The sequence below is a fragment of the Somniosus microcephalus genome, chromosome 8 (genome assembly GCF_052327205.1).
Source record: "Somniosus microcephalus isolate GS21.2 chromosome 8, FLI_Smic_1.0, whole genome shotgun sequence".
NCBI lineage: Eukaryota > Metazoa > Chordata > Chondrichthyes > Squaliformes > Somniosidae > Somniosus > Somniosus microcephalus.
In genome coordinates, this window is record NC_140994.1 from 149,337,373 (window position 1) to 149,363,116 (window position 25,744).

At 44.8% G+C, this 25,744-nt stretch overlaps 1 protein-coding gene across 3 annotated transcripts; it reads left to right on the top strand.

Annotated features, from left to right (window-relative positions):
* The first annotated feature begins 5,146 nt into the window (after positions 1–5,146).
* Positions 5,147–25,180, top strand: LOC147113867 (uncharacterized). Of its 3 annotated transcripts, none has more exons than XR_015079295.1 (3): positions 5,147–5,408; positions 6,273–6,408; positions 17,476–18,789. XR_015079295.1 is itself a non-coding variant. In XM_085995248.1 (3 exons), exon 3 carries the CDS (start codon positions 18,979–18,981, stop codon positions 24,910–24,912), a length of 5,934 nt encoding a protein of 1,977 aa, XP_085851374.1. In that variant the 5' UTR covers positions 5,262–5,433; positions 6,273–6,408; positions 18,796–18,978; the 3' UTR covers positions 24,913–25,180. The 3 variants fall into 3 exon arrangements, 2 of the variants coding, with proteins under 2 accessions (XP_085851374.1, XP_085851373.1); XM_085995248.1 differs by lacking the exon at positions 17,476–18,789 and adding an exon at positions 18,796–25,180 and having other exon boundaries at positions 5,262–5,433; XM_085995247.1 differs by lacking the exon at positions 17,476–18,789 and adding an exon at positions 18,796–25,180 and having other exon boundaries at positions 5,262–5,408.
* The last annotated feature ends 564 nt before the right edge of the window (positions 25,181–25,744 follow it).

Consider the following 25,744-nt stretch of genomic DNA (forward strand, 5'->3'; position numbering starts at 1 on the left):
GCTTCGGCTGCCCCGCACAAAGATGGCCGCCCCCAGGGTTCGCATGAGGCACTGCTGGCTTCTGAGGATTTGCTTCTGCAGGCCTTGGAGAAGTGGCCTTTCTTGAGGCAGGTTTTGCAGGTCGAGTTTTTGGCTGGGCAGCGCGACCTCGGATGCTTCTCCTGGCCGCAAAAGAAGCAGCCAGCGGCCCGATCGGGGTTGCCTGATGTCGGGGCCGGTACCGGGGCTAGCGGGCCCGGTCGGATCCGTGATGCAGATGCTGAGGTAGGTGGTGGGGTGGGGGTCGGGCCCGAGTCCCAGGGTCGCGAATAGTACCTGGCAAACGCTTCCTGGTCTTGCTGGGTGGCCTCTAGGGTGAGGGCGAGGGCTTCGGCCTTGTCCAGGTCTATGTCCTTAGCTTCAAGCAGTCTTTGCCGTGTGTAGTCGGAACGTAGGCCTCTCACCAAGGCGTCGCGGACATTGTCTTCCATGTTCGCAGTAGCCGTCACCGCTTTAAAGTCACAGTTCCTGCCGAGTTGTCTCAGCGCTCGTGAAAATTCAGCTATCGATTCTCCTGGCTGTTGCTGGCGAGATCTTAAGAGATGCCTAGTGTACATGTAGTTTACCGGGCTCCGGTACTGCTGTTTCAGTAGGTTGATGGCGTCGTCGTACGTAGTCATGTCCTGGATGAGTGTATATACTCTCGGGCTCGCTTGGGCTTTCAGGACTCTTAGTTTGGATCTCTGAGGGACGACGGCTTCCTCCAGGTACGATTCGAAGCAGTCCAGCCAGTGTTTGAAGTCGTTGGCTGAGTTTGGTGCCTGTGGGTTTAGATCCAGGTATGGTGGTTTCAAGGCTTGCAGCCAAGCCGGCTGGTGTGGCCCGTTGTCTGGAGGCTGCTGTTGCTGTGCTGCTGGGTGAGCTCCTTGCTGTTGCTGTTCATTATCAGACATCTTTAAAATTTAGCCAATAAAATTGATATGCCTATCAATTAGTCCAATAAAAGGCGACGAGTTAAGAACGTAACTGAAGGTTTTTATTGGCTAAATAACAGAGCCCACCCTCGTGGGTGATCCGATCCAACAGGGAGGAATACTAGCCAGTCAGCTACCTTTATACCTGGGCAGGTAATGGGCGGAGTCGGAGGTGGTCAGCCCAGGTATAACAGTGCGACAAGAGGCGACCTCGTGTAGTGATGTGACAGTGAGAACAGTGAGAACAATATACAGTGATAACTATAACAGTGGTTTACCACAGGTATCGATACCCATTCTTCATATGACACATCTAACTCATCTCTTTTACTCTCCCACAGGTCCATCAAGAGCCCCCCCCACAACTGTCCCAAGAGGAAGACGACTCCTCAGAGGAGCCTCCAGCCTCTGAGGGCGCACCGTAACCAGATATAAGCGCACCCAGCACCAGCACAGGTCCACACACCTCAGTGGGTCCCACACAACATAGAGTAGTGCTGTCACCCGGTGTCTCACAAGTCACAAGTGAGCAAGAGCAGATGGTGGAGACAGGGACAGCAGTGGAGACTCCTCGCCGGAGGGCGCAGGATGCTCCCAGCTCTGCTCAGCTGCATGCAGACGCTCAGCTTTGAGGGCTATCCAGAAAGAGGGCGATCCTGGAGGTGCAGGGGCAAGTGCAGGTGACTCTGACCATGAGCGCGATTTCTGCAAATGTTCAGTGAATGGAGGAGTTCATCTCCAACATGAGAACCACCGTGTCACAGGCGATGGTGACTGTAGGCTCTTCCATGGATAGGATGGCCACCTGCAAGGAGTAGCTAATGTGCCACTCACAGGAGCACATGGTCCCTATGGAGAATAGATGGCAGATGCTCATAGATGTCCTCTCCAGGAGGGAAATTAACATAGAGGTGGGTCTTCATGGGCCCACTGCTGTGCAGCAACGTGCTCTCCAACTCCTTGCTAGCAGGGAAGTGCGGGTGGCCCATGGGCTGGATGATGGTGAGAGGGGACATGGAAGTGTGGGCTCCTCTCAAAGCGCTCACACTTCTCTCCCATTGCACCCCCCCCCCCCCCAACCCCATCAGTCAGAGCCCCAGATGGCTCCTCGGATCGCGATGGGTGAGTCTGCCCCTGCATGGTGGCAGGAGGAGTAGACTTTGACGGGGCCATCACAGGCTCCAAAACCCAGAGGATGTCTGCCAAAATTGTCTATGCAGTCACAGCAGTGAACTGAGCAGGCTGCTTCTACCTCTGCTGAAGCTACAGGGGTAGCACCTCGTAGAAGCACGCGTAAGAGAAAGATGAAACAGAAATAGATGCACATGGGAATCAAGTGAAATTGGAAAGGTAAGGTTAAAAAGACTCTTAGGGTCTGAGAACAAGCTAATAATCCTTTAAATTGGGTCGCCTGCCTCTGCTGGTCGGGTCACTGCTACGCTAACACACGCCCAAGGGAAAGGCTAGTGGGGCCGGGATGACTGCGGGTTCCCGACCTGCTACAAGAAATTTCAGCTTTCCCATCTGACCCTCCTCGTCCGCACGGACCCCGGAAACTTCCGGCTTTAAAGAATCTTAAAATTGAGTGCTTCTATTACCTTTTACATGGGACAATCCTCTTCTACCAAGGAGTCCTGTCTCACTATTTTGATCTAGAAATAGAGTTGAGCTGAGTGAACTAAATATCCTAGGGCTGCTGCCTAGATATGCTCATTTCCTATATAATAGAGGCCAGCTTCTTTGACGAAGCCCATGGATTTTTCACAACTGGCCTTTAATTATAGTAATTATTTCTATCATCTGAGTAGATGGGGATGTGGATTGCAGCCCCAACATTGTCTGAAAAGATGGGCCCTGAAAACCTGTAATGATTCTGAGGCATCTGGGTACTATTGAGGCAGGTGGAGGTGAATCAGCTCCCAAAACAGATCCCAAAACAAAGGAAATTCTTTCAGAGAGCAGCTAATAGAGTTAAATTTAGCTTTCATAATACATTGGCCTAGCTAAAAATTCACATTAAAAATAGAGCTTAATATGAGGCAGGAGGAGCTGTGACAACCATATAAACAATTTTAAAGCAATTTAAAAACCAGATTTAGCAACAGAGAATGGAAAATGTAACGTAGGAAACGCGGCAGCCAATGTGCGCATAGAAAGACCCCACAAAATGCAATGAGATAATGATCAGATAATCTATTTTAGATGTTGGCCAAGACACCAGGGAGAACCCCCTTGCTCTTCAAATAGTGCCGTGGGATATTTTATGTCCACTTGAGAGGGCAGACAGGGCCTTGGTTTAATGGCTCATCCAAAAGATGGCACCTCTGACAATGCAGCACTCACTCAGTACTGCACTGAAGTGTCAACCTAGATTATATGCTCAAGTCTGTGGAGTGGGACTTGAACACACAACCTTCTGACTCAGGCAAGAGTTCTACCAACTAAGCCAAGGCTAGATTATAATTCTATCAGCAGCAACATCACATCACAAAAAGCCCTAAATGATGTAATAAATATTTTCCAGTGGCTCTAACCTCGGCTTTGAGCCACAGACCAAGATAGATCTGCAATGGCATTACATCACTTAGAAAGATCTCGGCAGCACTGATGCCGCAAAGCAAGATGGAATTCGAGTAAAAATTTGACCCAGACTGTTCTGAGGTGCAAGTTGGCATATCTACCATACATTGAGGACAATAACATAGGGATGATAAGAACCCTGATGACAGATCGACTGCAGTAGACATATCAGCTAATGCTTCATTTAACTTTCAGTTACAGTTTGGCTCTGTATTCAGTTCCATGTGGTAGAATAACATTTTAGTTGGAAATTGAACAAAATTTGGAATCATCATAAATAAGAAATAATATTTTTTGTAGAGCATTAATTACAGCAGAGCTTAGAAGGGTGATACTGAAGTGGTCAAGTCTACAATTTAATCTTATTTAATTAAGAAAAAGTTTTTTTGCAAAAGCTTTATCATTAATAGACAAAATCAGCATAGATTATCAAAAACTAAATTATATGCTTAAGAGAAATTAAGAAATTCTAGTCAGGAAAGAACAAAATCCTCTAAATCAGACAGATTTTATTTTAAAATGGTTGTAAAAATTTTAAATGGAAAGGGAACTGCTACTTGAGCTTACTGAAATTTATTCTACCTGGTGTTATCCATTAGCACAAAAAGCCAATCATTTTTTTCCTTTTCTTCCTTCGTACCCAATGTTGCTGACTAATGCTGGGATATGGTCCCAAAAGTGCTGGCAGTCCTAAGGTACCACACTCAAGGGGCCATTCTTTATGTGTGATCCTAGACAGTAAGTGTAGGGAGCATCACAGGGGAACCCAATCCTGTCCTCATCTGATGCCCACGCTTACGCATTGTAGCAGAGGTCAGTGGATAGTCATCAGGAGCGAGATGCCTGTCCCTAGCCTACTAATGCAGAGATCAATTGTTGTGCTTCAATACAATATCTGATAAAGCACGATTATGTATTGCATTTTATGCCAGCAGTTAAGAGAAATAAGCAAGTTTCAGTGCAACCGAGTGTGCCGCAGGTTATACTCATTTATGAGATAAAATGGGGATCTGTATAAGTGTATTAAACTATTGTAAATAATTGGCTACTTATTATCTGTATGTGCATTAGTACTGTTGCAGGTTGTTAATATGGAAAAACAACACCTTTGTTTAAAAAAAAAAATTCCTCAAGCTTACAAAACAATAACTAGCACATATCCTTGAAACGTGATTTTAACATTTCTCAGTTACTTTGAGCAGCATATGCTCATGGTTGTTATTCTAGCTGAGGGTAAATTTAGCTATTCACATGACAAATCCGGCAGAAGGTTTCATATTCTGTTGTCTGTGTGTGGGTTTGACGCTTGCTGCTAACTATAACTGTTTATCTCCCTACGGAAAAAGACAAATCCATTGAGAGCAAAATCAAAAGTAAAACCTGTCAGTTTAATAGGAATTATCGGTACTGCAAATATTAATATCTATTTCCAACTGATGGCTTTTTATCCTAATATATATTTAGAGTTGTAACAATACAGCGGAAGCTTTGACTACATTTTACAAATCACATAAATGGGTGTCAGCCATTTCAGGAAGCATCGCTATAACAGATTAACAGATTAGAATCTATCATGAAGAACAGTATTTTGATTATAGACACAGATTTTCAGGCTTCTATGATACACAAGTTAAGTACTGGATGCATGCACAGTTGTGTTGGCTGTAAGTCAAGGGTTGGCAAGCTTCCTCGACTAAAATTATAACATGGAGCTGACCTGCTGGGCTTGTGACAGCCTCAGTTTCGAAGTAGATGGCTGCTGACACCATCGACTCCTCTGACCAGACTGAGGGGATTCTAGCTGAAAAGTGAAAATGTTTCTTGGATTCATCAGTTAAGGATTTGCATGCTCAGCTTTTCCATTTACTTTTGAAGGTAATTACCATTGCATGCATACCAGGTAAAAATGTTATTTCTTTTTCCACTTGATTGCAGACTTCAAAAGTAATTTAATGTTGTATTAATGGTGGATCAATTAAATGCAGTGTATGTGTCATCTTTTACTCTTGCTGATTACTGGAATAGACCGTGGTGTTAATAACACTAATATAAACAGGAATAAAATCCTAAAAATGAAAATAATATACCAAAATGATATTTATGTTATCTAAAACTATCCCTGACATATGTCTTATTCAAGTTCGCTGAATTTGAATGTTAGTATTGAGCTTCTGTACCGTAAGGATGATTATATATAGTACATCATGTTGGGTTCTCCATTACTGAATCACTTTTACGTTTGTGTGCATCAGCCAAAGAGAAACACACATGTTTAAACTGTTGATCACAATGTTCACTTGATCTAGAATTAGCTGTTTTTATTTGACATTTGATTATTTTTATATATCAATATAATGAACCAGTCAGAAAAATAGTATTCAATTAATTCCAACATTGAAAATATAGCTTCAGAATGGTTGTTTTGCTTTCTTAGATTATGCCAGTTTTAAAGCTTGTGCTTTATGAAAGGAACAATTCCAGCTGTGTTACCTGCAATTTCCTGATGTGTGCCAGGCTGAGCAAGGTTCCGTGATGCCAGCGCAGAAATATTCCTTATTCACTGGTTTGTCCTGACTGAATTTTTGGGGCTTGAAAGTTTGGAAAGGGCTGTTTCTAGCACTGATGCCTGACCGGTGGAGAAATACTAAAGTAGAACACTAAGAACTGTTCAAATTCACATGTAGAGATATCTGCAAATCAGTGGGAATGTTTGATATAAACTTTCTATGTGACCTGTAGGTAACCATGCTGTGGACGAATGCGGCCAACGAAAATACCCCTGCCCTAGCGGACAAGGTGGATAGACAGAACTGAACTGGGATCTCTGCTGAAGTTCTCGTGTTGGAATGGGAGAAGCTCCAAGGAAATTCCTGACGTATGTCTTCCTGAAGTCTTTTACAGACTTCCTCACTGTTTGCCAAACCTTTTATTTTGTGTCTTCAACAAATTTTGAGATTGTTTTCCTTATACAGTACTCAGGTCTAATCATCTATATTACTCAGGTCTAATCATCTATATTACTCAGGTCTAATCATCTATATTACTCAGGTCTAATCATCTACATGTACTGAAAACGAAAGTGGACCCCTGGGGTACACCACTTCCAACCTTCTTCAATTCAAGCAACACTCACTTACCCTAACTTTTTTATGGCTCATTATTAAAATATATAAGTGAAAGTTTCCTGCTCTAGTGGTTAAAGTGACAGGACTGGATTGTGGTGGGATTTATGCCCATCACTGCTTGAACATCAGCTACTTCACCTGACTCTGCTCATCTGCTGCTGAAACCCTCATCCATGCCCTGTTACCTCTAGACTTGACTATTCCAATATTCTTTTGGCCAGCGTCCCACCTTGTACCCTCCGTAAACTTGAACTCTCTAAAACTCACACCAAGTCCCATTCTTCCATCACCCCTGTGCTCACTGACCGACATTGGCTCTCAGTCCGGCAATGCCTCAATTAAAAAATTCTCATTCTTGTTTTCAAATCCCTCCATGGCCTCGTCCCTCCCTATCTTTGTAACCTCCGGCCCAACAATCCTCCGTGATCTCTGCGCTTCTCCTATTCTGGCCTCTTGCACATCCCCGATGTTTTTCGTTCCACCATTGGCAGCTGTACCTTTGGCTGCCTAGGCCCTAAGCTCTGGAATTTCTCCCCTAAACATCTCGGTCTCTCTACCTCTCTCTCCTACTTAAAACCTACCTCTTTGCCTAAGCCATCCATCCTAATATTGTCTTATGTGGTTGGTGTCAAATTTTGTTTGATAATCGCTCCTTTGAAGTGCCTTGGGATATTTTACTACGTTAAAGGTGCTATATAAATGCAAGATGTGGTTGTACATGTAATTTCCTGTGGTCAGTGTGTTTAATGGCCCAGAAATTCAGGTCGGGGGCTTCCCGTGGGTGCAAGCCCCCGATCTGCACTTACCTTGTGCGCCGGCCATTGAGCTGTGGGCTCCCGTGGAATTCTGATCCGGGGCCTGGTCCAGCTGCCGGCGCGCAGTGCTTGCGTATCCCAGGGGCGCAGTTAGTTCGATGCGTCCCCTGGGATCACGTGGGCCATGGGCAGCCAATCGGAGCAGGGAATGCTCCATTCATAAGTCTTGACAGGAAGTGCTGTCAAGACTTATAAATACTACGGCCCCAAAATAGCACTAAACCTTCAAATAATTTTTTTTTTAAATCACATTTTTTAAATAAACTATAAATTACATGAAATAACTATTTTAAACAATAATTAAAATTTTTGAAAAAAATAATTTTATATTCTAACAGGGCTAAAAATAAACTTACCTTGCTTTAAAGTATTTAAAAATAATAAACCTGTGGAAAAAATGTTTTAATTTTAATTAATTCACCACTTACCTTGTAAAAAGCAGGCCTTACGCCTGCTTTTTACATTTCTAAATTCTGCAGGCTTACGTTCCCGGAGAAACCTGTAAAAAAAAAACTAAGTTTGATGCGCACGCGCAGCCTCCCCCGTGCACGCATTCGACCTCTGAACCTCTTCATTCAGAGGAACGGAGTGCCAGTTTCCCGCGCATGCGCAGTGCATGCAGGAAACTGGCACTTCCATCGGGCCTACGGGGGAGTACCCCGTGCGTACTCATCCGTGGAGACCCGAAGTTCTGGGCCAATATATTTATGTAGACAATCTCTAGGCTGTATTGAGCATGGCTTACATGGGCGGGGTTGGGGGGGAGGGACGCAAGTAAGTGTCTGCCACAATATGGGGGCATGAAATGGACTCCAGCTTCCAGTTTGCCGGCTGGTGAACTGGTAGTGCTGCTGCATGAGGTGGGTGCAAGGAGTGTTGCCCTGTATGCCACTTCAGGGCACCCTCTCCTGAGGGCAGCATGCCCAGCAGAAGGTGGCAGCCAAGCTCAATGTTGCCAGGCCTGGAAACAGATGCAGAATAAAACGGCACTCCTTAAAGAAACTGCCCAGGATAACTTACCTAATGATGCTGCTTAGCAATTATCTGGCCCATGTATGGATCCCATAAAGTTTTGCTGGGCAATCTATTGCACATTTCCTGCTGGCTCATACCAAGCCCTCACATAACCTTACAGTGCTTTCATTGCTGGCCATGCATACCCATAGCACACACATTTGAGCTCAAATTTACAATTGAAAGCCTTAGTCCACTCACATCTTCAAAGGGCTTCACACATGAAAGCACTGTACCAGAACCTTGGTTGCAATGGTGCTTGGCCACTTAATGACACCCAGAATGGGTTGCAGGTTTAGCACATATCCATCACTGTGCATGTGTTCTTTAAACTTAAAATATATCTTGATTCTCTGCTTGCATGGTGGAAGCTAGATAAGTACATGAGGGAGAGAGGATTAGAAGGATATGCTGATAGAGTTAGATGAAGCAGAATGGGAAGAGGTACTGCGGAGCATAGACCAGTTGGGCTGAATGGCCTGTTTCTGTGCTGTAAATTCTATGTACGATGGCATCAAACACAAGGGAACTGACTAGAACTGGAGGAATGCTCAAAAAAGACAAGCTCTCAACTGTCGTGTAGGAGGTCATCCTAGACAACCTTGACTATAACAGCATTAAGAATTAGGCAGTGGCAGAAAAGCTGACCTTGATTAGCACTGACAGTGCCAACCCTATGGAATGGTACTTGTCCTTGCAGCAGATGGCATAGTTGTGCAATTGCCTCCCTTCAGCTCTGCAACTTGTGGAGATAAATTCTTTATGGTTGTTGGTAGGTAGGTGTGACCAGGGCTTGCAGGTATTGTTGGTGGCACCATGGTGGATGCAGCAAATCTGGTTGTGGTGCATACTGATCACCTTATCATACGTTCTTTCATTTTGTACTACTTAAAACATTCGAGGGCTAAATTGATATGGCCCGAAAACGGGTGCGAGGATTACGATGCGCGATTTGCCTGCACCTGTTGAAAGTAGTGCAGGCAGCACGTGAAATTCGTGCTGCCTACGCATTAACACGATTGCAGTGCTGAATCCAGCGCTAAGCGCGCTGCTGGTTGGCTCAGCGCTCAACAGGGGGCCCAATATCATGGGAAGCCTGCGCTGTATTTAAAGGTTGCCTGCAGAGTGAAAGGCTGTCTGCACTTCTTAAAGGGGAGGTGCTTTGTTGCAGAAGTACCTCATTCTGACTGGAGCTGGAACTTAGCAATGTCTCAACAGGGCAGAGAAAGGGTACCTCGGTTCTCTGATGCAGCACTAGAGGGCTTGGTGCAGGGGGTCAAAAGGAGGGGACAGGTCCTCTACCTGCAGGGGGCCAGGTGACCTTCCAGATACACTGTTTGAAGGCAGTGGGAGGAGATCACTGAAGCCGTCAGTGCCACCAGTCTTTCCCCCAGGACATGGATCCAGTACCGGAAGAAGTTTAATGACCTCACACAAGTCTTCAAGGTCAGTGAATGCATCTTCAAATGCCATATCTCACCAACTGCAGCACTAGCCTCACACACTGCTCAATGCACCACACCCCCATCACTCACCTACCAACAATCTCTAGCAATCACGACTCATATCTCACAATCATAGCTTCACTCTCACATACTTACCACTGTTGCAAGCCTCACACCCACATCTCGCACCTTACACACAATGCCAGCCAATCAAACATGACAGGCACATCAGCCAAACACATAGCACCACACACTTCCCTTTCTCTTGCAGGCCAAGGTGGCTCACAACTTGCACGAGCTGGAGCAAACGGGCGGGGGATGGCAAGCACGGCTTCATAACATGACCCAGCTGGAGAAGACAGTTCTGGAGACAATTGGAGGGGCCGTCACTGAGGCCATGGCGATCGGCGAGGCTGCAAGCATTGATGATGACGGTATGCACGGGCCCGACGGGCTGAATGGCCTTCCGTGCTGTAACCATTCTATGATTCTTTGATTCTAAGTGTTGAGCAATGGGGATCTGGGGTTTCATTCAGGGGAACCGGAGTCTGATGATTTGCTCACGGACAGCCCGTCTGGAACAAGGATTTGTGGGCTGCCTCCTCCCTTCCTCCTCCTCCTCTTCCTCTTCCTCCTCCTCCTGAGGTGGTCACGGAAGCTGTGGTGGCAAGGGCTGCTCCCTCATGATGGCCCAGTTGTGGAGGATGCAGCAGACTACCACGAATTGGGACACCCGCTCCGGTGAGTATTGGAGAGCTCCTCCAAAGTGGTCAAGGCAGCTTGAGCGCCCCGATGGTCTGCTCGATGAGGTTCCTCGTGGCAACATAACAGTCATTATATGATTGCTGGCCACAGGTGGTGGGGTTGCGGAGGGGAGTTATCAGCGAGGTGTAGAGCAGATAGCCCTTGTCTCAAGCAGCCACCCTCGGGTTCGATGTGGTGGCTGGAAGATTGCTGGCATAGCGGACTGGCGCAGGATGAACACATCATGACTGCTGCCAGGATACCAGGCATTCACCAATCATGATGTGCTGGGTGTGGTCACACACCAAATGCACATTAAGTGAATGGTAGCCTTTGCGGTTACAGTACATCTCAGCATTAATATGTGGCACCTCTCAAAGCCACATGTGTGCAGTTGATGGCACCCTGCACCATGGGGAGACTCGATATCCTGGCAAAGCCACATGCGCGCTTCCCCTGATTCTCTCTGTTTAGAGAGAAGACAATGAAGTCCTTTCTCCTAGAGTACAGAGCCTCTGACCTCCCGGATGCAGCGATGGATGGCGAACTGCGAGATGTTTGCTATGTCGCCTGTTCCAGCCTGGAAGGATCCGCTGGCGAAAAAATTCAGGGCCACAGTCACCTTGAGGGTCACTGACAGAGCCACCATCGCCCTGCTCTGAGGCTGCAGGTCTGATTCCGAGAGGTGGGAGAGTTCTGTGACCACCTCCTTGGTGAAGCGGAGCCGCCGAACACACTGAGCCTGGCTTAGATGCAGGTAGGAGAAGTGCTCCCTGAAGACCCTAGGTGGGTAAGGCCTCCTGCTGAGAGCCATCCTCCTCCTCCCTCTGTGGGCAGCTTGTCTTTGCTGCTTCTGCTCCATATCCCTGTCATGCTGCAGCGTAAGGGGGACTGCAACTAGAGCCCCCATGACTGGGAGCAAGTGAAGTACTCAGAGGCCTTTCAGCAGCAGCCAACACCTTCCTAATGTCCAGCAGCACTTCCTGCACATTTTAACAATGTTACAAATGTCTTCCAGCAATCCAGTACTGCTACAAACTCTGCAAGAGCCAGTACAAGAGAAATAATCAACTTACCTGCAAGTTGGATGTTTCCCTGTAAATAGTTCTGGTGGGGGTCCCTCGTGCAGCTGAACACACGTTCAGCTGTGTGTGTTTAGGAGAGGGATTTGTTTGGAATGGCGAATCCAAAATGGGAGGTCGTGCGTCAAATCAGCGTTACACGTTTACTGACATCTGCCTACTGCCGACACATGCACGTCCTGCCAGCGCTATCGCCCACACCAAGATGGTGACCAGTGCTGAGGCGGCCAACATTTTTTTTCCACAACCGGCCTTAACTGCCGCCGCTAAGTTGCTGAATTTCGTGGCCGAAATATAAGGTGCCCGACAATTGTAATCCTCCATGTTTTTATCTATATACAAAATCTATTTTAAAATAGGTTTTAGGTTAGGCGTTGAATCATACATTTTTGTGATCTTTGAAAGAACCTACATTACTGATTTGCACCTTCTCACGTTTGAGTTATTTGGTACCTTTCACGTGATCAAAGCCCAAAATTTTTACCTGTGAGTGGGTTTGGGTGTGGTGGGGCCACGTAGTGGGCTGCCATCACGAACTTTTCATCAGTGCAGTCTCCACTGTGTGTTTAACTGAATTGGATCAATTGAATGAGTCATTTGGGTTTCCCGGCCAATTAACTGGAGTGGGTCTGATGACGTCACCGATGACTCACCTTCAGCTCAGATATTTAAAGGAGCCTTGCACACATCACAGTTGAAGGTTGTTGTTGGAGGCTCAGAGGTGGTTAGGAGAGGGGCCTGGGCTTATCCATCAAAGACTTTGACTGTGTGGGTGCAAGGAAGGATGCAGTCTCAGCATCAGAAGGCTGCAGCCAGGTTCTCGGATTCCTCCCTGGAAGTTCTGCTCCAGGGAGGCAGAGCACGGCGGGACGTCCTATTCCTGGTAACGGCAGGAAGAGACCAGCCAATGATACCAAGAGGGCGTGGCTGGAGATCGACCACAAAGACAGCGGCAGGGATGTAGTGAGCTGCTCCTGGATACAGTGTCGGAAGAGATTTAATGATCTCATAAGGTCAGGAAAGGTGAGTACATTTCAACTACATCCTGATGTACGAATCACCCCTACCCCATCACTCTGCCTTCCCAAGCCTACTGCTACACGTCACTCCTCACACCAATCTACCTTGCAGGTGCAGCCATCCCTCACTGTCTATACATTGTGAGCTATGGGGGCAATTTGTGGTGGATGGATGGTATGTGACCACCAGATGGAGACAAAGTCCCCCTCTCACTCCAATCTAGGTGAAGGCCACACCCACCTCCAACACACCTGAGGCAAATCTACACATTATCTCAGGAGTTCAAAAGGCAAACTAGTGCATCCCTTCAGGGCCAGTGCCTGAGGACAGTGCCAGTGCCGAAAGCCAGGACAAGGACGCTGTTGGGGCCCAGCTTGCAGCTGCCACAGAGAGGTCTGCTGTTGAACCCGGGTGGAATATTGTTTTAGTTCTGAGAGCCTGATATGATCCCTGGACCGGCTGAGAAAGATCCAGTGGTAAAGTAACCCTGGCTTATTGTTTTTTGGAGAAAACTGATTTAAGGACTGCCTTCCTAACCACCCAGGGCGGGTGATGGTTTTGTTCTTCATTTTTCTTTTTTGAACGTCATATGGTTTTTTGGATTTTGCCAGTCGTGAACCTTTTTTCCCCGTTTTCTAAAAATAAAACACAGCTAACTGCTGTTTTTCATTTACCAATCTTGTGACTGTGCTTGTGTCCTCCACACCCCGCATCAACACACCCTTCGGTCTAGGTGGTGGTTGATTACAACACCTACTCACATCCCCATCTAAATAACCACCACTGACACTCACCCTCAGTTTAAGTAACGCCACAGAAGGATGCCATTTGGCAATCTCACCCCACTCCCTCATAGACACCCTCTACAGATGTAGCCCATCCACCCCTTACACTCATCCCATCACTAACACGGCACTGTAAGAATAGCTGACGTGTCCCTACGGGGAGTAAGCATTCCATTGTACTAGTTACATATGGCAAATAAAATTGAATTGAATTTATCAGTCAAAGTCTTTCCTTTCCCTCCTTGCAGGAAAAGACAGCACAGAACAACAGAGTGAGACAAAGAACCCGGAGGTGGCATAGAAACAGAAGATAGGAGCAGGAGTAGGCCATTCAGCCCCTCGAGCCTGCTCCGCCATTCAATGCGAACATGGCTGATCATCCAAATTCAGTACCCTGTCACTGCTTTCTCCCCATATCCCTTGATCCCCTTAGCCTTAAGAAATATATCTAACTCCTTGAATATATTTAATGAATTGGCCTCAACTGTCTTCTGTGGTAGAGAATTCCACAGGTTCACCACTCTCTGAGAGAAGAAATTCCTCCTCATCTCAGTCCTAACTGGCTTACCACTTATCTTTAGACTGTGACCCCTGGTTCTGGACTCCCCCGCCATCGGGAACATCCTTCCTGCATCTAGTCTGTCTAGTCCTGTTAGAATTTTATAAGTTTCAATGAGATCCCCTCTCATTCTTCTAAACTCTAGCGAATATAAGCCTAATCGACCCAATCTCTCTTCATACGTCATTCCTGCCATCCCAGGTATCAGTCTGGTGAATCTTCGCTGCACTCCCTCCATGGCAAGAAATCCTTCCTCAGATAAGGCGACCAAAACTGCACACAATACTCAAGGTGTGGTCTCATCAAGGCCCTGTACAACTGCAGCAAGACATCCTTGCTATGAAGGCCAGCATACCATTTGCCTTCTTAACTGCCTGCTGCACCTGTATGCTTACCTTCAGCGACTGGTGCACAAGGACACCCAGGTCTCATTGCACTTCCCCTTTTCCCAATCTATTGCCGTTCAGATAATAATTTGCCTTCCTGTTTTTGCCACCAAAGTGGATAACCTCGCATTTATCCACATTATACTGCATCTGCCATGCATCTGCCCAATCACCCAACCTGTCCAAATTGTACTGGAGTTTCTCTGCACCCTCCTCACAGCATACACACCCACCCAGCTTTGTGCCATCTGCAAACTTGGAGATATTACATCTAGTTCCCTTGTCTAGATCATTAATATATATTGTGAATAACTGGGGTCCTAGCACCGATCCCTGCGGTACCCCACTAGTCACTGCCTTCCACTCGGAAAAAGACCCGTTTATTCCAACTCTTTGCTTCCTGTCTGCCAACCAGTTTTCTATCCAAGTCAGTACCTTACCCCAATCCCATGTGCTTTAACTTTGCACACTAGTCTCTTATGCGGGACCTTATCGAAAGCCTTCTGAAAGTCCAAATACACCACATCCACTGGTTCTCCCTTATCTATTCTACCAGTTACATCCTCAAAAAATTCCAGTAGATTAGTCAAGCATGATTTACCAAATCCATGTTGACTTTGTCTGATCCTGTCACTGTTTTCCAAGTGCTCTGCTATTACATCTTTTATAATGGACTCTAGCATTTTCCCCACTACCGATGTCAGTCTTACCGGTCTATAATTCCCTGTTTTCTCTCTACCACCTTTTTTAAATAGTGGGGTTACATTAGCTATCCTCCAATCCATGGGAACTGTTCCAGAGTCTATCGAATTTTGGAAGATGACCAGCAATGCATCTACTATTTCTAGGGCCACTTCCTTAAGTACCCTAGGATGTAGATTATCAGGCCTTCCAATATACACGACTGACACCAGCAGAGGAGGAGGTGCTGGAATTAAGTGGAGTGGCAGAGCTTCTGGTGGTGGGAGACGGAGAGGGGGACCTCCCAGCAACCTGGTGACAGAATTAAATATCCCACAAGAGATACAACAGTCACTTATGGTGACTGATGTCAGCAGCCAGTGAAATGTCATCATGTTCATAATGGTAACATTACACATTCTTATCATAAGAGGTCTAATTCATGTCGTTACTCTCCCACAGGTCCATCAAGTGCCCCCCCCCTCCCCATTGCCTAGCCGCAGGAGGAAGACGACTCCTCAGAGGAAGCTCCATTCTCTGAGGGCGCACCATCACATGACCCATGTGCACCCAGCACCATCACATGACCCACGCGCATCCAGCACCTAGCACACCTCGGTGGGTCCTGTGAGACTTATCTGGTGACTCTCTCACATCACAAGTGAGCAAGGGCAGATGGCGTTGACTGGGACAGCAATGGAGATTCCTTGCCGGAGGGCGCAGGACGCTCGAAGCTCTGCTCAGCTGGATGCAGATGCTGAACCTCAGGGGCCCAATCGACAAAGAAGGTGATCTTGGAGGAGCAGCAACAAATGCGTGAGGCTCTGGCAGTTTTTCCAGCCACGATTGCACGATTGGGCAGAGAATGAAGCATGAGCACCACCGTGTCGCAGGCGATGGCGACAATGTGCTGTTCCATGGAAAGGATGACCACTTGCATGGAGCAGCAAATGCGGCAGTCGAACGAGAACATGCTTGCTGTGAACAACAGCTTGTGGACTCTTACTGCACTCATCTCTAGAACGGATACCAACGTAGACTTGGGCATTCATCGCCCCACTGGTGTGTAGCAGGGTGCTCTCCAGCTTCTTGCTAGCAGGGAAGTGCAGGTGGCCCATGAGAGGGATGGTGGTGACAGGGGACAAGGAAGTGGAAGCTCTGCTCAAAGTGCTCCCATTTCTCCCCCGTTGCCTCCCCATCAGTCAGAGCCCCACATGCTGCCTCGGATACCAATGGCCGTGTCTGCCCCTGCACAGTTGCAGGATGAGCAGTCTTTGGCGGGGCCCTCACCGGCTCCAAAACCCAGAGGACATCTGCCAAATGTGTCTAAGCAGTCACAGCACGGAAGTGAGCAGCCTGTGTCTACCTCTGCTAAAGCCACAGGGGTTGCGCCTCGTAAATGCACTCGGAAAAGAAAAATGACACAATCGTAGATGCACATGGGTGTCTGCCAAAATGTTATTGTTACGTTCAGTTCTATTTATGACCCATATAAATGTATTTCTTTGCACCACTTTCCTGTCTTGTCTATTTTTGCCTGCTACCTGGGAAGTGGCTTTGTCACTTGGAGTGAATGATGAGACATTACTTAAACTCAAAATATGGGTGTGTGTGTGAGGAATGGTTTAGTCATTTTAATACTGCTTTGTGGTGCTGGTGGCAGGGTGGGGGGAATGTTGGTACAGCATCTGGGAGCCAGGTGGGTGCACTGGTGCAACTTAATTAAATCGTGCCACTATGAGGTCATCCCGGGCCATCTGGGCAGCAATGTGCGCCGCTGCTTGTATCATGTCCACCGCAGGTTCCTCCTCCTCCTTTTCCTCCTTGTGTTCTACCAGCTCCTCCTCCTCCGACAACAAAGAGGCTGCGCGCTCTGCTCTGTGCTTTGCTCCTCCTGCAGCTCCAATCCTCACCGCTGCACTCTGTTGTGCAGTGCACAGCATACGACAATGATTCTGGAGACCCTGGCTGATGCGTACTGAAGGGCTCCTCCAGATCAGCCAAGGCACCTGAAGCGCATCTTCATCATGCCGATTGCTTTCTCCAAGGCACATCTGATCATCATGTGGCTTTCATTATAGTGCTCCTCAGCCTCATTGCTTGGCCTCCTCGGGTGTCATCAGCCACGTCTTCAGTGGATAGCCCTTGTCTCCAAGCAGCCAGCCAGTAAGTCTGTTTGGAGGTGCTAAGAGCTGAGGGAGGGTGGACTGGCGCAGGATGAAAGAGTCATGACAGCTCCCTGGGAATCTGGCGCACACATGCATGATGATCTTTTTATGGTTGCAGATGAGCTGCACATTGAGGAAGTGGAAGCCCTTCTGATTCACAAACACTCCTGGGTGATTTGGAGGTGCCTTGATGGCCACATGTGTGCAGTCAATGATGCCCTGCACCTGTGGGAAGCCAGCCAGAGCCGCAAAGCCAAGCGCCCGCTCAGTAACACTGGCTTCATCAGTGGCAAAGTTTACGTAAGTGGCTGACATGTGAAACATGGCAACGGTCGCCTGTGTGATGCATTCGTGGGCAGCCGACTGCGAGATCCTGCAAATGTCTGCTGCAGATCCTGGAAGGAGTTTGAGGCGAAGAAGTTGAGGGCGGTGGTGACTTTGACAGCCACTGGTAAGGCATGTCCACCAGGACCTCTGGGCAGCAGGTCGTCTTCCAGCAAGCTACAAATGTCTGCCACGGCCTGGCACAAATAGCCTGAGCCTCCTGAAGCACTGCTGCACAATCATGTCGAGGAAGCTCATCCTCTGCCTTTATACCCTGTGTTGGGGGTATCACCTCCAGCGTGGTGCACCCCTGTGCTGATCCCCTCCTGTGGAGCATCAGGTCAGTGAGGAGAAGGCTGCTGGTGTGGTTGCTGCTGCTACCGGTGTGGCTGGTGTTGTTGGTCCTGGGGGCTGATCTTGGTCCGAATCTGAGGTCCAAGGTGAAACAGCATAAACGGCACCCATGCTGATCTGATAGATGACAGGTAGTGTGGAGATCAGGGGCACAATCCTCTAATGTACTGGGAGTGACTAGCAACTTGGTGAGAGTGGCTTCTGAGGTTGCAGAAATCACCTGCAAACTCCTGAAAGCTAAATCTCTGCACAAAATGGTGTCAACCAGAGCCTTTCCCTTAAGCAAGGAAGCAGGTGTAAGGTGTGTGTATTTATGTGCTTTTTCCAGCTGTCACTTAATGAACTCACACAATGGCCACTGAGCTCTCACCTTGGTTTCACATAGTCCGTGAATTCCGTGCACAAGCAGTAAAAACTGAAACCTCAGGTTAAAAAGCCTCTTAAGGGTCTCTCAATGAGCTGTTAACTACTTCAATGGGGTCGCCTGCCTCTCCCGAGCGGATCCGTTGCGTGCTTCGAAACGCACCCCAGTTAAATGTGGAAGTCGGCGGGATGAAGGCAGCATTTAACTGGCGACCCACTCCCCAACCCGCACTCTCTGCAATGTGAAAATTACGGCCATAAATTCCATACTATTTATCCTGTGACCCTTATAATTTGCATATGAAAGAGCTGCAAATGATTTTTTCACTGATGTTTTATGCTTATAGCAGTTTTGCTGAATTTCATGCTTGCTACAATTAATTATCTTTTTTTCCAGAATTCTGAATGACTTCAGAGTTAGTGAGAGAAATTACTGAAGTACTCGGCCTAGCACCTGGATCACAGTTAAAGAATCACCTTTTTGTACTGGCAAAATTCTTCATTAAAATAAGTTTAGAGATAAATTAATTTTAAACTTCTATTGGGACATTATATAACAAGTTTATATAGGGCTGAGAAAATGAATTCTTTGGATGAAGAATTTCCATTTGTGAAAAAGCCCAAAGAAAATGCATACAACAGAAGAAATGAGTCTGAAGTTGGTTCTGAGATTATCTCCGAAATATGGTCCAATAACCTCTCTAATAACTCAGAAAATACAGCTGGAAGAACAGAGTCTGTTAATCAAGTTTTGGCAGAGGACAGCAGCCAACATAAAGTAAACACAATTCCCGTTAGACTTTCTGCAGATCCTGATTCCATAAATAACGACCAGCTTCCTGAGCATGGCGACTTCTCATCCGCAGTAAAAACATCACCAGAATCACCTTTGTTTTCCAAGGCCGATGATACCCTTTGTGATTCCTCTGGTTCTTACCATACTGCTGTGAGCTCTGAGATCACAGAAAATCTTAGCGACTGTAGCGGACCATTTGAGGACATCGAAGAGCTTCCGACTGACCACGATGAAAATCAAGATGTCTCTGAAAGTGGCATGTCACAGCTTTTAACTGATTCACAAAAAGAACAAAGCAGTGACCAGATAAATAGTTCTGAAAATGGGAACAGTTTAAATGATTATTCACTGGCACTTCAATCTAACTGTTGTGAAGGGCAAGAGCAAATATTTGTGAATAAGCATAAAAGGGAATTGTGTGAACTAAATGCTGAGAGGGAAACCTGCGAATTAGATGGAGAGATTAAGTTCTGTAGATTAGATGGCAAAAATGAGCCCAAAGTTAACTCGGATTACAAGCAGGATGTGAGAGTAACTGTAAAAACTGCTGATGAAAAAAATTCCTTCGGGTATGAAGCTGCCTCTGGCCCTCTGGAAGAAAAAAATGTTTGCAGTAGTGCTATGGTAGCTACAGATTTTTTATTAACTACAAATAGCAAGTCATATGCCCAAGGAATAGTCAGCAAATCAACTGAATATGATCTATCGGTGAGGGGAACAGATATCAAGAACTGTAAAGGAAATGGAGACCAACAGGTTCAATTGTCAATCACAGCCCAGAATAGCAAAACTGGGGGGGGAAGTAACACAACGCAACTCGCCAAAAATCAGAAGACTGGAGTAAGTATACATGAATCTCCGGGCTGTCATCTACATCTTGGTTTAAATAACCCTGAAGAAATGTTTCAAATAGATAAAGAGTTTGAAAATGGTTTCAAAAATGATTCATGTGTTAATGGTAAAAGGGTATATGCTGATTGTATGAGTGAAACGTCCAGTGTAACAAGTGAGTTAGATGAGACTGATTACGAGGTTCGAAAGTTAACTGCTTTGGCCTTTCAAAGTTTGTCCTGTCCGAATGATGATCACCTTGACATTTATAATTCTAGAGCACTCATTGATTTTTCATCACCTTTGTCAGAGGAATGCCACAACACAAACAGATTGTCAACTTGCATTGAGTTAGACTACGCCGGTGTATTTGACGGTAATGAGGAGTGCTCCGATTGCAGATACACAGCCTGTGCTTTACATGCTGGAGCTGAAGAAAGCAACAACATGATATCTGATGATTCATTTGACAGAGTACAGTTTGAGTGTGTTGACGTAGCTGTGGAAACTCAAGACAAAAGCAAAGATTTCAGAGCAAGCCGAACTGTCCCAAAACGACAAATTGAACTTAGAAAACGACAGAGAAGTGAATTAAAAGTCTTTACTTCAAGAGGCGCCTTTAATTCTTGTGCCTGTGTTGATCCTGGAGTTGAAACTGGGAATAAAGAAGAAACTTTAGAATGTTTGCAAAACTGTGAAAATATGCCTTATATTGAAAACACAATAAACACAGATATCAAAGATGAAGACCGTCTTGATAAACAGCTACAAAGAGCAACATCCACAGATGGATCTTTGACAAAAAACAAATTTGCATCCTGCCTTATCACAAATGCAATATCCAAGAAAATGCAATTTGAGCAAGGTCTCAAAATGGAGCAGGGATTAGATAAGAATACGTACTCCTCAATCTCTCCAACCCCTCCCTTTGTGAAAAAGGAGGATTTTGACCTCCCTCCAATAGTTCCACAACAAATTCAGCATGAAAATTCTACTTCAAAATCTGAACCCAATAATTCTGCGGCATTTCTTCAAGGTAATTTCAGAAAGAGCGGCTGTGAATTAAATGATAAAAATATTGAGGAAAATAGAAGTGTAGAACAAAAGCACTGTTGCAGTTGTTTAACGTGTGAAGATGATCTAATTTTAGATGGGCAAAAGAACAAAAACATCTTCAATTGCTGTGGAACCAGTGTATTTAGAAATTGGAGTGAAAGTAATGCAGAAAACCAGAGTGAAACAAGGGCAAAGGGAACTTTGGAACTCAGTGTGGAGAAATCATACCCCATGTTAAATGACCTTCGCACTAATGCATCTGAGCAAGAGAAGAATATGAATGCACCATGCATTTCAGAGGGTAAATATGTAACTTATATGTCACAAGCTACTGAAGAAAAATTGGAATCAATCGACAGAGTGTCAAGTGAACAGACACCATATGAAGATAGAACAAGTGACATTCAGTCAGGTAACACCTCGTGCAAAATCAATGCATCAAGTAATATTCTTGCACTAAAATCACCAAAGATGCTACATAACTCTCAGACAGCAAATGTGAAACAAACCAACCCATTTTGCATTGTCAAAGAGCTTTCTCCCACTATGGATTCGAACACCATTAGTCTTGACCTTAAGTATCAGACTCTTCCTACTTCATTTAAATTAGACTCTGGACAGGAGCAAGATAAAGTTTCACTGTCCGATATAAAAGACAGCATATTTACAAAAAACAAAACAAAAGGCCCTCCTTATCATGTCAGAGATGTGAGAAAACTGGTTCAAAATACTTATAGTGCTTTAACATTCTGTGCCACCAAAGCTAAATCTGATGTACCAGAAGAATTTCACAATCCTGCTAGTTTAGAGCAATCATTTCCAGCAACTCTGCGCAAACCATCAATGAATGGCAGCCCTTTGTCCCCAATTTTTATTCAATGTCAATCAATAAGCAGGAAAGCTGACAAAGATGATAACAGTCATGCATCAGTTGACAAGAAATATTGGACCTGTACAGGAAGTTCAGATACTTCAAGGATATTTTCTTCTGACTTCAAGCTGCCTATTCCATCTAATAAACAGGAAAGCAAAGTAATTTCTGCTAAAAGAACAGATAGTCAAAGTTACTCTATAAAGGAGAATGGGAATAATGCAACTGAACACGTGACCGGTTTTACTAATAAAACAACACCTGAAAGGAAAATGCAAGCCTTATCGATTTCAAATAATGAAGAGCCTAAATTGTCATTCATGAAAGTCCAAGACGGAGCAGAGGATAAGAAAAAACATTCAGACAATTTTATGCTGAATAGTGAAATTACTGATTTGGTACCTGGAAAAAGTAAACAAAAAAGTGATCTGCAGGTAGGACTGGAAAATCTCAACACACATTTATCAAGCTCTACTTCAACTACTGAAGATACTGACAGCTCATTGATCAAAATGGAGCCTAATAGAGACATTCAAAGTGAACCAGAAAATGAAGATGAATTTTCAACAAATTCTAATTCAAACAAGGAAGATATTCAGATGCCACTCTATAAAGAAGAGCCAAGAAGAGAGGTTACAGATAGAATGCAAAATCAAACTACATTTTTAGAGAATTCACCTTCAAACAGATTAGGGATTTTTGGTTACAGTAATAAGCATGTTGAACTGTCAAACAGAAAAAGCGATCCTCAGAATGATATTCAAGTTAAGTTGAAGAGTCAAAATAGACTCTTGTGTAATTCTAGTAGCGACAAAGACATGGGTGTATCATCTTGGAACGATGACCCTAACAAGGATATTAACATGAGATTGGAAAATCGAAACAAATGTTTAAGGATATCAACCTCAAATGATAAAGAAACTCAAACACCACCGAGAAAAGGTAAACGTAAGAACGAAATTCAATTAAAATTGGAAAATCAAAATAAAATGTCAGAAAGTTTAACATTAGACAATGAAGACGTCAAACTGTCCTGTGGAAAACATGAACTGCAAAGAGAATTTCCAGTCAGTTTTGAAGATCAGAACAAACACTTTGAAAATTCTACTCTTAATGTAGCAGACACCAATTTGTTACTTGATGACCCTGAACGTCAGGTAGAACTTGAGCAAGACAATCAGAGTGAGCTGGTTTTGAAAAGTGAAGATGGTAAAATATCACCGAGTACAAATAAGCATAAAAATGAGATGCAAAGAGGGCTGCAAAATGAAACAAAATCTTTATCTAATTCTAGTTCAAACGGCAAAGAAATAAAATTATCATCTATAAAGAGTAATCTTAAAGGAGAGATCCATGATGTCATGGAAAGTCAGAACGAGCTGCTTTGTATGCAGAACAGTGGGGACATCACATTACTAGCTGTTGAAAGTAAGAATGAGAAACAATTTGAAATTGAACCTATCACCCAAAAAAACACAGATAAAGTTGAAATGATACCAACAACAGAAAAGGTTGGGTTAACATTCATAAGTGAATTACAGCCATTCAAAGATGACAATACAATTTCAATCGTTTCAAAGGAAGAAAGACAACGTCCTACAAAGGACTGTTCAGAATCCAATAATATCAAAATTGTAGATGAACAACTTTCATCTGTGCAGACCCAACTCCCAAATGACATGAGTTTAATACCAGTTAAAACCACAGAAAAAAGAAGTGTTGTTTCTATGGAGTCATCAAATTGTCCAGAAACTATTAAAATTTCAGCAAATACATCACTTCAAGAAACTGAAACCCAAGATGTTCATGACAAATCAGCATTTTCACCTGACATTCAGAATGCAGCAGTTAATCGGCTGCTGGCTTCACAGACTCCTTCAAGCTTTACAAATGTGAAGTCACTTGATTCTATTAATCCTGTTGTTAAATTATCCAATGATTCAACCCATGACCAAGCCAAGCAACAGACCTTAGAAATGAAAATGCTGCCAATGAACAAAACAGTCACCCCAGAAGAAGCATCAACACCATCAGACCCAGTAAATTATCTCACCATTCCTATTAAAGAACACAAGCCACAGGCATCTCCCCAAATACAAATGCCTGCTTCTCCTCACCCGGTTATTCTTAAACCAGATCATTATTTAACAACAACTAGCCCTCACCAACAAAATTGGAAAACTCTAGATTCTCATAAACAGGAACCACAAACATTGTCTCCCCAGTTCCTCGAGGAGTTTCAATCATTTGGGACTTCTCTGCAGCATCCATTTTATGCTTCTCCTCGGGTGCCAAATCAAGTAGAACCTCATTTAGTCCATTTTCCTCCAACTGGACAAACCCCAAATGTTGTGGAAAAATGTTACAAGGTGCCTCAATCTCCTCCCTTTACAGACAATCCCCGACTCCCCTGCTTTCAGCACTCCCAAGCTCACAAGAAAATGCTTATTGATCCAGAGACTGGAAAACATTACTTTGTTGAAGCACCAATACAATTTCCCCGTAAATTGCTGTTAGATCCAGAAACAGGTTGTTATGTTGAAGTAATAATACCTCAGCAAACATATGGTAGGTTGTATCAAGCACCATTGTCCCCATATGTTCTATACGCAAATGCCTTGAGGCCCTCATACATACCAAGAACGCAATTTTCCGATTTACTTTCAACACCACTTGTCGCATATCCTGGCCCATCTCCTGGGCCCCCTGAAGTACAAATAAAATCACATCTAAATAGCACAAACACTACTGCAACAGACAAGCATGATCATAAAAATAATCCACAAAAGAATCAATTAGCTGAACCTAATTACATGGAAAGTGCATATTATATTCCCACAGGTATGTCTGTAAATCCTAGTCCAGCACAGACCTCTACACAAGTAATATCCATGCACTCAAAATCTTGTGTAGAAGTTAAAAACAACTCTGCAGTCATTTTATCATCACAGCAAATTTGAGGAAGGAACAACCTGGTCCTTGACAAACCTGGCATCTTTACTGTGGAACAGAAGTGAGAGAATCCTGCACCAAAGTGAACAAAACAACAACTTAAAGGGCATGAGCCTGAAGTGCTAACTGTCTGTTCTCTCCACAGGTGTTGACTGACTTGTGCATTTTCTGTGTTTTTTAAACTTACGAGATGCTTAATTACAATTTTTGAAATCTATTATTAACATTTCCCTATAACAGTGTAACTTAAATAAAGAAATCATATTACACCCACAATTATTTTTTGATGGTATCTATATTTTGAAGGAACCATTTGTTCTAGTTATTCATAAAAACAATGGAATTGAACATTGTAATTCTTAAATAATGTGTAATTGTGGCAAAATAGTAAACATTTTTTGTTTCCAGAAACACTAGGCCAAATTTTAACCCTGCCCATTCAGCGGGAATGGGGCATGCAGGTGGTTAAAATGGTGGTTGGGCACTACCCGCTGCGTTCGCCGCACATTTTTGCACGCCGCCTGACATGAATCGGTTATTCATGAAAGAAAGACTTGTGAAGTGATGTTGAGCGGCCTGCGGGTGGCGCTGTCCAGGGAGAGTATAAATACTCGGGCACGGGCCCAGCCGCAGGCCGCTCAGCATCACTTCACAAGTCTTTCTTCCATGAATAACCGATTCATGTCACCGCCATTTTAACTGTTGTTTCCATCGCGGTGAAGACATCTCGCAGGGAAGATGGGCCTCATCAATATTTAAATGTTGGGGTCCGATGATGTCATTTGGCACTGATTCGATTTAACTGCCAGTCGTGGATGTGACGCCCAGTGCCAGAGTCGC

Excerpts from the sequence above, each read along its gene's own strand:
- LOC147113867 (XM_085995248.1), top strand. The coding sequence starts at position 18,979 with ATGAATTCTTTGGATGAAGAATTTCCATTTGTGAAAAAGCCCAAAGAA.